The sequence below is a fragment of the Crocodylus porosus genome, unplaced genomic scaffold, assembly GCF_001723895.1.
Source record: "Crocodylus porosus isolate Cpor-Errol unplaced genomic scaffold, CroPor_comp1, whole genome shotgun sequence".
Lineage (NCBI taxonomy): Eukaryota > Metazoa > Chordata > Crocodylia > Crocodylidae > Crocodylus > Crocodylus porosus.
This window is the reverse complement of record NW_017728886.1, coordinates 157,613,841-157,626,790: the sequence shown is the minus strand read 5'-3', so window position 1 is coordinate 157,626,790 and position 12,950 is coordinate 157,613,841. Positions and strand designations below refer to the sequence as shown.

General features: G+C 37.4%; 2 protein-coding genes across 5 annotated transcripts in view; one reads left to right on the top strand and one right to left on the bottom strand.

The window, feature by feature from the left end:
• DEK (DEK proto-oncogene) overlaps positions 1-6,927 on the top strand; it is a 28,540-nt gene extending 21,613 nt beyond the window's left edge. For all 3 annotated transcript variants that reach the window (XM_019543902.1, XM_019543910.1, XM_019543895.1), the window contains exons 9-11: positions 2,082-2,230; positions 4,248-4,316; positions 5,333-6,927. In XM_019543902.1, coding sequence (XP_019399447.1) covers positions 2,082-2,230; positions 4,248-4,316; positions 5,333-5,344 — 230 coding nt within the window. In that variant the 3' untranslated portion in view covers positions 5,345-6,927. The remainder of the gene's footprint in view (positions 1-2,081; positions 2,231-4,247; positions 4,317-5,332) is intronic.
• A 3,402-nt stretch (positions 6,928-10,329) lies between these two features.
• KDM1B (lysine demethylase 1B) overlaps positions 10,330-12,950 on the bottom strand; it is a 33,530-nt gene continuing 30,909 nt past the window's right edge. Inside the window, exon 20 of one of the 2 annotated variants that reach the window (XM_019543876.1) lies at positions 10,330-12,317. In XM_019543876.1, coding sequence (XP_019399421.1) covers positions 12,234-12,317 — 84 coding nt within the window. In that variant the 3' untranslated portion in view covers positions 10,330-12,233. The remainder of the gene's footprint in view (positions 12,318-12,950) is intronic. The other variant, XM_019543884.1, reaches the window with a different exon arrangement.

Genomic DNA, 12,950 nt, shown 5'->3' with positions numbered 1-12,950 from the left:
CCTAGAAAAACCATAATTCTTCCCCCATCCCCCCTGGGTCCTCTCTTACAAGTTCTTCTTTTCATTGGTATTTGAGGAATTTTACTGTGATTGCTCTGGGAGAGTCATATTCTGCAGATTGTGGGCTCAGAGCTCTGTACATACTTTATTTCTGTAGGGTTGGATGAGGAGAACAATTTTAGTTTATCCTTGTGAATTTCCATATAGATCTTACATAGCTGTCATCTTCAGTAACTTCTCTGAACCTCAATATTAGATTAAGCTTCAGTTTTCCAGATTTTCAGCCCTATCAGGGAATTCTACTTTTTTTCAACCCATTGGGGTGAGCAGTCTCATCTATAGTGTGGTGACCTGAAATTCTGCTTTCTCTCTTTTGTATTCTAGACTGCAGGATATCAGTCCTGTCCTTGATCTCATTCACAATAGGTAGAGTCTTATGTTGTATAGCCTGAACTCTTACAATTCCTTTTTCATTTCTAACAGCACAGTGTCCCAGGTAACCCATCCCTCTTCTAGGATTACCTCCAGTTTGTTTGCAGTAGCAGAAGGGCTCTGTTCTTCAGCAGGCTTTGTGGATTTCGAACAATGACAGAAATTCTTTAAAGTGGTTGTAGGTTTTTTTTTCTGGCTGCTCTTTTTCTCATTGATACAGACCGGTAGCGTAAGTGAAAATGCAGTTTCATCTCCTTCAAAACTTCATTTTTCCAGCGCCTGATAAGAGATATCATTCCAGGCTCTCGATTACTGAAGGGAGTTCAGCAATAAAAAAGCCAATTGTGGGTGCTTTTGGCACGTTTATTAACCTTGTTCAGTGAAGCAAAGATCATGATGCCAAGTTCACTTCTTGGCAGCATTGTCTATTACCAGTACAGAGCCAGGCACATTACTCTATACGTGCAAGAACAAGTCACTTTCATTGACGTTGGTACTGGTACTGCACAATTTGACTGTCATCTTTGTCACAGTTGTCTGTACCATTGCCATTGATAACCCTGGAAAATGATCAGTCAAACTTCTGACACTGTCCTTTCTCACCCAGTCTTTCTCTATATTGTTCCTTGCAATACTGCTGCTGTTCTAAGAAAATGGAACATGTTTAATACAACAGCTCTGCAGTCTTCTTTCTGATTAAACTGTTGTTCCTCTCTGGAAGAGTTCATTGCTACACATGTACAAATAGACAGTTTATTCCTGAAGAGTAAATGCAGATGTATCCCGTGACCACTCTCCTAACAGCTCTCAATTCAGTCTGAATTCTGGGTGGCAAGGGAACTGAGCAGATCTTAGTCATTTAACCTTTCAGGACAGGGAGCACAAGAGAAAACAGAATATATCCACAGCCTTTAATGGACACTGATACTAAAAATATTCTGAACTCCTGCATACTGGAGTCTATCCCAAGAGTGAGATCCATATGTACAGACCATTCCTAATTATACTTGCTGTATAAGGCAAGTGATCTGTTGTTCACCTTAATAAAAAGGAGGCTGAATCCAAGTTCTGGAGAAGTATGGAAACCATGGTATTTTCTTGGATATCACGTGCCTCTAAGACGCATACCTTTTGTTTTGGGAGGGCAGAATGAAATAATAAGGATTTTTTCCAGAATCTTTCCTACTGCAGCACAAGCTTACCATGGATCAGCTGAAAGCTGTTATTAACTTGGCAGTGGTTGTGATAGGGTTAAAACTTGACCTTTATTGCTGGAAGGAAAGGGTGAGTGTCAGAGAACTGGACTCTGTTCCTCTTGCCTGTGCCCAGGTAGATAGCGCTGCTTTGGGCAGGCATAACAGCATCCCTATGCTTCTATTCCTTTGCAGAAATCAGCTTCCCTGCTTAAAAATACATAGCCCAGTTCAGAAGGCTAATTTTGCGGGGAAAGATGCAGGTGGCATATGAGTAAATACGGTGACACTGAATTTTGTTATAAACAAATAAAAAGATGATCTATAAAGGAATATGATGCGGAAGAAGAGCTGCTGCATAGTGTGTTCTGTGACTAATGAAAGTTCTAGTCTGGTGGAAGAAAAGCAGGGGATTATTTATTTAATGTTTGATAAAGTTAATTTTTCCATATTTAGAAAGCGAGTCTGATGATAGTTCAGATGATGAACCTTTAATTAAAAAGCTGAAGAAACCACCTACAGATGATGAGCTTAAGGAAACTGTCAAGAAATTGTTGGCGAATGCAAATTTAGAGGAAGTTACAATGAAACAGATTTGCAAGGAGGTAAGTGTATAGATGGTTTCATACAAAATTAGATCAATTTTCCTATTTTGTTTAGTAATCTCCAATTTGAATATTTAGGGAACTATACCAATTGACTTTTTTTTCTTCATGCTGCATCGTCAGCCATACTGCCTAAAGCTTGGATCACAAATCTCCACAGAAGACCTCAGGATGTTAAAGGAAAAAGATTTGGTTATTTCATTTATTAGCAGTTGTTTTCTTGTTTTTTCCAAAAAATAACACCATGGGTTTAGACATTGCTAACACTTGCAAGTTGAGATAAACTGAGACCCTGAGCACATGGTAGCAGTAAACCTTCCATTAATCCCATTATCTGACTGTGCAATGTCAAGAGTTTTTGGCTTGTTTTGCTTTTGCAGCACTATACGTTCAGTTTCTGCCCACTCCAGTGAAAAGGAAACGAATGAATGTATCACAAATTAAAAGTTAAGATTCGTTCAGTCTTTCCTCTCTCTCCCTCCCAGGACAGAAGGGTGCATGGACAATACGACTGTTTGGAAATTCCTTTACAACAGGGGAGTCAAAGTCATCCAGCCCCACAATCCAGATGAGTGGTGTGGGGCTGGACTGAACCCACAGAGTGGCCCCATTTGCCAGATAAAGCATGCAAGGCTGGTCTCATGTGTGCGCCTAATGCAACATGCCCTGTGGACCTGCTGCATGTGCTGCTTGCAGCATGCCCGGGCTCCATTCTTGAAAATGCCTAGGGCCTACAGTATATGTGGTGCCCATGCTGGACTGGCCTTGTTTGGCCCAGGTGCCATGTGCAGCACCACACACCACATATAGAACACATCAGTCCCAGGCCTGCATGGCCCATGGTGCACGGGGCCAGTTGGGGGCATATTTTACTAACTACGTTTCTTCTTTGCAGGAAATAAAATCCTGAACTGCAACACTTGTAATAAATGCATTTAACTTTTAGTATAGGGTTTAAGAAGGAAGAATCTTCCTGCCATGTCCACTGTGCTGTCAGAGTAACTTTTAAGAAATGTAGCCAGTGGGTGACAAGTTTCAGTTCTTACCGCTTAATGTTAAACCATTTTACCACAAAGGCTATTAGGAAATATACTATTTCACTTAAGGGTGTGGGGGGAGGGGAAGTGGGGCTCTTGTTCTTACATAGGTGGTCTGATTTTAGGGTAATATTTTGTTAACTAAACTTTTTTATGAATCTGTCAAAAAATTATCTTGGGAAAACCTTCATCCCGAAAGATATGTTAAGGGAAAAATGAGGCCAAAATCAGTACAAGCTTCGGTAATTACAGATAACTTATGGTCATTCTGCAAACCAGATCTGGGATTCCTGGGACAGGCCTAAGTTGACATGACAGTTCCTGGTGTCTGTTTTCTCCCAAAAGATTTTCTAATTATAAAAGAGTACCAGATATACTGAGTTCTGTGCCTCTGACTTGAAGCACCTAATATTTGACTTTCTTCTTTTCCTTAGCAACAGTTCATTTATTTTTTTTAAACTAAAGTGGAAAGAATATAGCTGATTTGCAGATCCCTGCTCTAAACAGTGTTTTCTGGCAAGGGGGGGGCAGAATGACCTAGCTCAAGCTGGAGGTGGGCAGGCATTGGGGTTCAGCTGCTGCCACAGCAAAAACTCACCCATTGCTTCAGGTAGAACCCCCACTCCCATTGTGACATGGTGCTGAAGCCATTGCTTGGTGGGCTGGGTTCAAACTTTCTATGGGTCATAGGTTGCTGACCTCTGGCTTAAAGGATACAGTGCAACTATTTGAACTCTTGTCTGACAGTACCTCTTTTTTTTATATCATTATTAAAAATTTCTACTCAAACATTTCAAATATGGATGTTTAGTCAAAACAAGGGAGGGAAATAACGTGGCACTCAGAATGACTTGTTCAAGTCCAAACAATTCTACCTATTTATTTATTTATTTATATTTTTGGGCTCTCAATTCATTACCTTTACTTTCAGAATAAGTTGAAAGATTTGTTCATTCTGGATATCCTATTGCTTGCTTTAGGTATATGAAAGCTATCCCAGCTATGATTTATCTGACCGGAAAGAGTTCATCAAAAAAACAGTCAAAGAGGTAAATTATTTATTATCTAGGAAAAGTTGTTTTTATTTTGTTTTTTTCTTTTTCATACATTTTTGAAGGTTGGGCATGCTTACTCTTCTGTCTGTAGCTTTATTGCTATTGTTGTTTTGCTCACTTCCCATACCACAACAAGCACGAAAAACTTGTTTTTGGGCCCTGCACTCCTTCTTCCCCTCCCCCACCCCCCCAATTTGGCTCAGAAATTAAGTCAAACCACACCAACTTGTTTGCAGACAATACTACTTTACCTTTAGGAAATTATTTTTCAGAAAACAGAATTTGAAACCCTAAAACTACCATAGTTCCAATTAATTCAATGTTCTTAATTATTAATTAATGCATAGCTCACAGGCTACCAGTCTGGGCAGTATAACACCAAGTTGCTCTCTTCTTATATTTGCATGGTAGCACTGCAAGGAAGATTGTTAGTGGGACTCTTCCATCCTTAACTTTGCACATGCATATACCCCATCCATATGTTAGACTTCCTTGGCAAAAATATACTGCACAAAGTGTAGACTGGTGCAGCAGGAGGGAGATTTGGAAATCGCATAGTAACAGTTTCTTTTCTAGGTACTCAAGTAATATGCCACCTTTAATGCAGGTTTCATAGAAAAGTCAATATACAACCCAAATCTAGTAATTTCCAAGTAACTTGTTTTCCCTAAAATTAAAGAGAGAGAGTTAAAAGTTAAGTTAATAAGAGAATACAGAAATTCTTAGGAAAAGAAGCTTTATGCACTCCCTCTATTTCAAGCTCTTTTCTCATGCACAAGCTTGGACTTTAGTTAGAGGTAATATGTAGTCTCAGTACCAGGTACACCACTAAAGACAGTCCAACAGCAGACAGTAACATAATTTGTGGTAATACTTTTATAAGTAAACTGATGAAGAAGAGCATAAATCAACGCTTCACAGGCAGGGTTGTTCCTGATAATTTAGCTTTGAAAGGCAATATTGGTGCAGGATTGACAGAAGGAGAAAACTTAATAAATCTCTCATTTCAGCTGATATCATGATCTAGACTGACTGGGAAATGAAGACTGCTGATTTCTGTCCCATGGATTTGAAGATCTGATAGGCACCAGCAAAAAGAATGTTTCTTGCCCTTTGTGGTATTGTTTATTCAGAGCTGATTCTGCTGACCTATTATCCAGAGTGTTACTGTAAATTGCTTTGTGTACCTTTTTAAAAAATTGCATTTGATGCAGTTTTAGTTAACCATACTTAAGTTTTTTGCATGGCAATAAATTTTCCCTTTTATAGTTTTGTACATTTCAAATTGCTTTGTATAAGTAGATTGACTAGGACCATCATAGCTTTTAGTGTGCTTTAATCGCTTACTTGCAGGATACTTTTTTAATCAACTAGGTTGAAAGCTGTTCAAGAGTCTGCACCTGTACATGCAGAGATTGTCTGAAATAATGCAGTATTACTTTCACAACACTTCTGAATACATATCCATTTAAAAAATATCAGGAATAAAAGTCACAGGCTAGTGTGTCTTTTATATTCTGTTTTGCGTATTTATAAATTTGGAATTACTTTGAATCTAGATTCTTGTCTTGCATGTGTATGCACTGTGAGAACTGTCAAAGCATGGTAACTAATTGGCACATAGATGTTATTTTTGTACTTTTAAAAGGATTTCTGTTATGTATATAAAGTTATTACAGATTTCTTTTGTTCAAATCATTTTTAATCTAGTTATTTCTTGGAGGATTCATGACATGAAATGTCAGTGTTCAGCAGTGAGGCAATGATGAAGAAAGACTGCAAAATAGCTGAAGTTTTATTGTCTGTCCCATCTTACCATGTAAGGGAAATTTAACTGCAGTTTTATAGTTATACTTCTCAGTGTTTAACTGTATGTAAAGGCTACAGCTTCACTTATTCCAACAGCTTGACCAAGCAAATAAAACTCAACGAAGACTACATGGAAGAATATAACTTGGACTTCATAAATATTTCTATTGGTCCTGGAGTCCAGTATTTTTAGAAAATGGGTAACTGAAGTAACGGACACATGACAGGTTGAATAAGACTGGAAAACTCGCATAGTGAAGGCCTCATTTTGGGACAGCATTTAAACATGTAGTTATGCTGTATAGGACAGCTTTTTTGGAACATAAGCTTAGGTGCCTACACATGGGCGTGGTAGTTTAAATGTTAGAGCCCTGTTTCTAAGTTTTGGTCCCTAGCATGGCTTGTTCAAAGTGATTTCTTCATCCAAGTTTTGTGTCCTTCCCTGCACCATCAAACACCTTACTATTAAGATAGAAAGCCCACATGCTCATGTAATTATGGTGTAAAATACTAAGAGATTCCAAACAAAAAAATGTGTTGCCATTGATATTGTAATCAGCAAGTCCCTCAATGACTACTGTTGCTCAAAAAAAGTGAGCATATTTTAAAAATTTTAGTGTTGTATACTTGCAAAATCAAGGATCACAGATAATCTGACTTCTGAAAGTATTCAGCCAAATAGCTAATTAATCTTTACACGCTTTTTTAAATAATTTCTGTGCATGTAATCCTTTATAAGAAGGCTGAATGTAACAAAGTTTTGTATTTCAATAAATGTCTTTCAGAAAAATGTAAACCAATTTTGATTTAACATTAACGTCCATCTATAGTAAAGTCTATGCAGAAAAAGTATGTCTGCTTTGTCTCATCTGAAGAAAACCATTTTGGCCCAAAGCCTTATCTGCTTCAGAGGTTTGACGTACAGTTTTGTGGATAGATAGTATGTTTTATTTTTTTTTAATTAGGTGCAAATGGCCTACAATTAAGGATTTTGAAACTCTTAATGTACTACATTGTAGCAAGAAGTATTCTAATTGTAGTTGAATATCTTCTTTTGATAGATTTTTCTATTAATACTACTCATTCTATTTACTCCTCAGAATTCCTATGTAGGTGCTCTGGCCAGGTCAGCACCTCATCTTGATGGAGTGAATGTCTTTTCCAGCTCAAACCAAAGCAAGGACACTTGAATGAATGCTGCAGTAGTATATGGAAGGGTTAACCACTGTCAATTAACAGTGGTTTACAAACTAGATCAGTGCAGTTTCACAAGTGGCACTGCAAAGAAAAAAAATACTACATTTCTTGGTGTAAAGTCTTACACTCAAAATGCTTCATTTGAAGCTCACTCAGGAGAAAGTTATATATGAAAAGCTATAGGTGGAGACATGCTTTTAGAACCAACCTTGACATTTTTGATTCTAATGGAATTTGGTCACTTGACGCTAAAGAAAATTTCCAATTCCTTTTAGCAGTCAAGGTAAGGAACCTTGAGAGGACTCTGAGCCAACATTTAAAAAAGATAAACAAGATGCTATGAGTAATCTGATACTAATTTCAGCCAAGAAAATGCCTGCCCTTCCTCTCTATCTACAGAGGCTATTAGGTTGTCAAATGTGATACACATTGTGCAACTGAAAAGAATAATTTTAAACCTTTATGAAATATTTAGTTTAATACTAATTCTGACTAAAAGTAGTATTCTACACAATCAGTAACAAATCTTACACTGAGCAGTTTTTCAATCAATTCATGCATAATTAATTAAGAAATCTGTAGTAGGATTAATTCCTGACCAGTCTATTTAGTATTTTGATGAATAAAGTAAAAGACTATTTAAAAGGCTGATAAAGCAATGACAGTTTCATGACTGACTAAACACCCTCAATCTCCTACTCTATGTGGAAAAAAAATTTAACAATTTTTAAAAAAGTGATTGGAAATACCTCTTTATTACCTCAGTATTATTCCCTCTAGAGAGAGTGTACTTGAATATATCCACTTGCCAGAAAATACAGGCAGAACCCCAGCATTTCATAAGAAATGGGAAATACCTTGCAGTAAGACTGAGCTCCTTAGGTCTCTCATTTTAACTTATTGGAAAGCAAGGGAGAGGCTTGATCAATGACAAGTGCAGAAGTTTCTTATTACAGAGAGAAAGTTCTAATGTAGCAGACAAAGGCATTACAAAATGTGACAGCTAGAAAGCTGTGGAAAGTGCTTCCATTTAAACACTAAATAACCACTGAAATAGTTTTCCAATAGAAATTATAGCTTCTCCAATGTTTAATGTCCTTAAAAATTGGATATAGGCTATTACAGTGAGTAATTAGACTACTAAGTTAAATTCAGAGGCAGCTTTTTACATGAGATGCTTATCTAAAATATAAAAAGACATTATCCAAAGAAGTCTCATCCTCTAGGACAGCAGTTGGTGATGGATTTCCAGTAGCGGGCAGGCTGACTCTCCAAGCCAGCTGCTTCTCTCCACAGCCTAGCCTGTAGTATATCACAGGCAACGGTGCCTTGGGGTGGATCTAGCGACTCTCTAGCCCTTAAGTGGTCCCCCTGATCCAGAAAGGTGATATTTCTATCAAATCCACTAGCCCTGTTTAGTATATACATGAAATCCAAAATTAAATGCATTATCTCTAGAAGATCTAATAGGATAGCAGAGATGTCAAACATCTGGCCCCACAGGGCTTCTTGAAGTCTAGAAAACCCACTGACCGATATAGTCTATGGGGCTCTTCAAGTTAACAAAGAATTTGCTTATGCCCATGCTTGTTTTTCACCTGTGCAAGCCCCCCCCCCCCCCATCAGAGGGTCCACACCCAAGGTGGCTGCCTTAACCCCACTTCTACATTTCCCATTTGCAATCCCTGTTGGGCTTGCAAATCCACAGTGGCAGAGCAAGCAGCAACTGAATTACATACAGGCAATACAACAAATGAAACAAAATTTACCTCTAGGCAGGCAGTATAGCACATAGTAGCTTTGTCAGTTCATTTATTAAAATAAAAGGGAAGAAATGTAGATTTAACTTTTGTTCAGAAAACAAGCAACACCCAAATGGACACTTTCCAGTTTATTCTGACATCATACCATACCAGTCACACAGGAGAGCTGAAGTATAACAGATCATGCTCTGCATTCAAACATTTTGGTAATATTTTATACAAGCTTATTAAAAAACAACAACAAAAAAAAGCCAAACCCCAACTTTCCCTAGTTGTTCATCTACAGGGACTAAATTGTACATACAGATAAAAAACTGACATGCCTAAAATTAAATTTGACACAGCTGTGAAAGGAAAAGATCTTTGGGAACAGTAATTAAGAGTGAAGCCTCAGAACCAGCCTGACTTTTATATTCATTCAATCTTCAAAAAAAAAAAAAAAAAAAAAAAAAAAAAAATTAAAATGCTTACTTTCTCCACTTAGGTGCAGCACAATATAATTTAAATGCCTTGACATCAAAGTAATAATATACCATATGTTTGTGCATTTATTACCCATCACTTGTCTTAATGCTATAAAAAGTGCTTGCTAACTAACTAAGGCCCAAGTTAACAAAGAATTTGCTTATGCCCATGCTTGTTTTTCAGCAAAGTATCACTATGTATGCTAAAATGTTTAAATCCTAGTGTAAGACACATGCTGAAAACTAAATGTTGAATTGGAATGCAGTACTGAAATGAGATTTTAAAGCAGCAGTTCCCAACCTTGAGGCAACAACAGTAACAAATGGGGTTGAAAAGACTATCACAGATTGTGATCAGCCCCTCAAGGGACTGGGAGGAACGGAAGGAGGATGATCATCAGGCAGGGAGCATCATGTACATGTGCCCAGGATTTGGTCCTGGCCCTGTAGCCCTGACAACTGGGGGCTCCCTCTGGCAGGGCTGCGGGGAGCAGGGGGCTGCAGGTTGCAAATGAGGAGCACATGGGGTGCGGGAGGTTGTGGGTGGGAGGTGAGGGGCACTGGGGGGTGGGGGACGGACCATACTAAGGCAAAAGGTTGGAAAGTGCTGCTTTAGAGCTTGACCTTTCAGTTAATACTGCCATTTATAAAGCAGACTGAAGCTTGGATAAGGCCTGATGAAGCAAGCTGTGAATAGAATTAACGTTACAGGTTTCTAATAAAGATTCTCTTATTTAGCTAAATTTCTAAGATGCATTCCAGTAACATTTTTTCTCTTGTACAGAAAATTTCGAGGGAAGAAGAAAGCTTCACTATTGCCCACATATAAAGTTTTCATCTCCCATTGAAATCTTTCCAGTTACATTATTAATTGGTCTACAAAGTGTGGAATATCAAAGTAACAACGATTACCAAAAGCAAAATCTGAACTTCAATTACCGTTTCTTCTATCAGCAGAGAATTTCACACCTTGTTTCTTGTAACCCTTAAATTACAATTTAGTACTTGGAATATATTAGAAATGTAAATATTAGCATTTGTGTAGAGCAGAAAGAAATATGAACAATTACACTTTTTCAATCATCATCTTACTCTGTTTTAAAAGCAAAAACAAATATTTATCTGAAAAACAGGTCTCATTACATAAACATCTTCAACCTTGTAAATTAAAGATTAAATAAAGACATTTAAACATAATATCTACTCTAGAAAATGAATAAGTTTTTTAAAGAAGAGTAAAATTTGCTTTTCTTCAGCAGGTTTCTTTTTTGAAGGTAAAACTTTTTGGAGATAAGCAATACAACTAAAAGCCTCAGTCTCTGTTGCACAAAGAGCATCCTTTAAAAAATAAAAGAATCTGTGCTTGAGACCAAGGAAAACTGTGTGCTTGTTACCTTTCTAGAATCATATGCAGCCAAAGTAATAAAGTTGCAGGGAGAGAGCGGGGCAGGGCAGGGCAGGGGAGCATAAATTTTAAAATGATTTTCCATATAAACTTTGTTCTAGGGGATGCTATTAGTCACCTGCCCATTTCTCTAGTTTCTATCAAAGATATTTTTCTTTCAGAGTTAGTCCCTCAAGTCTTTCTTTAATAATACTTTCAATAATAATAAAAAAAAACTTCAAAGTGCAAACCACCTTCTTTGAGCCCTTCATAAAAAAGCATGAATTTTACCTCATTCATCTTTCCCTATTTTTAAATACAAAAGCTGAATGAGCCACTAAGAAATTTGAACTTATAGTCCCATTTTCATTCCTTGCTATGCTTTCATAATTACACATATAAATGACTTATCTACACATCTCAAATGAATTTGGGAGATTCACTGTTCAAACAACAACAGAATTATAAAACTTTTTCCCCCTACTCTACTTCCACTGAGCAAATCTCAACCCTATTGTAAAGAGGATTCTTTTAAAGGTATTTTTCCTCTGAATATGTAGGAGGGAAAAAATTTAGACATTTTTACAATAATGTAAAAAGTTTCATATTTTTATTTCTTCTAAAAAATTATCTTAGCTCCAATAACCCTCCTGTAATTGCACTGTATACTGTTCCAGCAGTTAAAAGGAACAAACTTCAGATTCTAAAACCTGACTGGTAGAAAGTAAGGTCACTGAAAAAATAGCAAAAGAGGGGTTTTGTTTGTTGCAGGTGGGGAGATATTTCAGTTTGTTCTTTCTTATAACCATTGTCATTCCACAATTTGGCCAGTTTATTCAAGTGCTTGGGAATGAGTATGAATACCTGAGAAGAAAATGAATTGAAGGGTCCTATCATCCCCACCTGTAAGTCTACAAGCATGTTTTAATACTGTATAGTGACTAAAAGCCCTCTTGTCCTGACCTGAAGTTCTGTTCTACAACAGTAAGAGTTGAACCATGAAAAAAACAGTTCACTTAGAAGGTTGTTAGTAAATCTCTGAGGGCCAAAGAGGCCAGAGACTTGAATGCTAGCGCAGACTAATAAGTTATAACAAATGTTTTAGTTAAGAAAACAAGTACTTGCATCCTCAGGGTTTAAAAGGGAGAAAAGAAAGAGGAAGAAAGATGAATTTATTTTCAGGTACCATACACTGTTTAAGTGCCACTTAGCAAAGTAGCAAATAGGAAAATTGAAGATAGTCTTACCCACAGAAAATGATAAAAAAATATCTATACAAACAAAATGCCACTATTCAAAATGCTGCTATTTTGCTTGCTTCTCGAACGCCGCTCAAATAGGCTCCTGTAACGGTCTGGGGAAAGTGCCTGTTTGTGGCCTATAATGAAATAAAAACCGTAATTTCTGAAAGCCCTTTAGGACAAGAAGCATACAATTCTGATCTGAAAGAAAATTATATGTAGTGCACAAAAAAGTGACATATGCTTTTATAGAGTTTTTACTAAGAGATGCTAGTACTCACATTATTGAGTAGCTGGTTAAAGAGAGTAAATGAAGAAAGGCTTGCCTTTTTTTCTTACAAAAGCAAATTAATGAATTTAGGGAAGATGACAAAAAAGTGAAGTTGTCAAAGTTCCTTTAAAGCAGGGGTGGGCAAAATGGCCATCAGGCCATTCTATGCGGCCCGCAGAGCCCCTAAAAAATTTAGAAAATAAATATTTATCTGCCCCTGGCTACCTGTCATGCAGCCCTCAATAGCTTGCCAAAACTCAGTAAATGGCCCTCCGCCCAAAATAACTACCCGCCCCTGCTTTAAAGCTTTGAAGTCTGACTCCTGACTATTCTTTTCAACATTACAAAAATAGGTTGGTTATGCCTAGATATATATGGATATATAGTGGTATCAATAGCATGAGTTTGCTTCAGTTCAGCCTAGGAAATGACCTGCTGGGTGGCACGGAAGTGGAAAGGGATCTTGGAGTCCTAGTGGACTCCAAGATGAACATGAGTC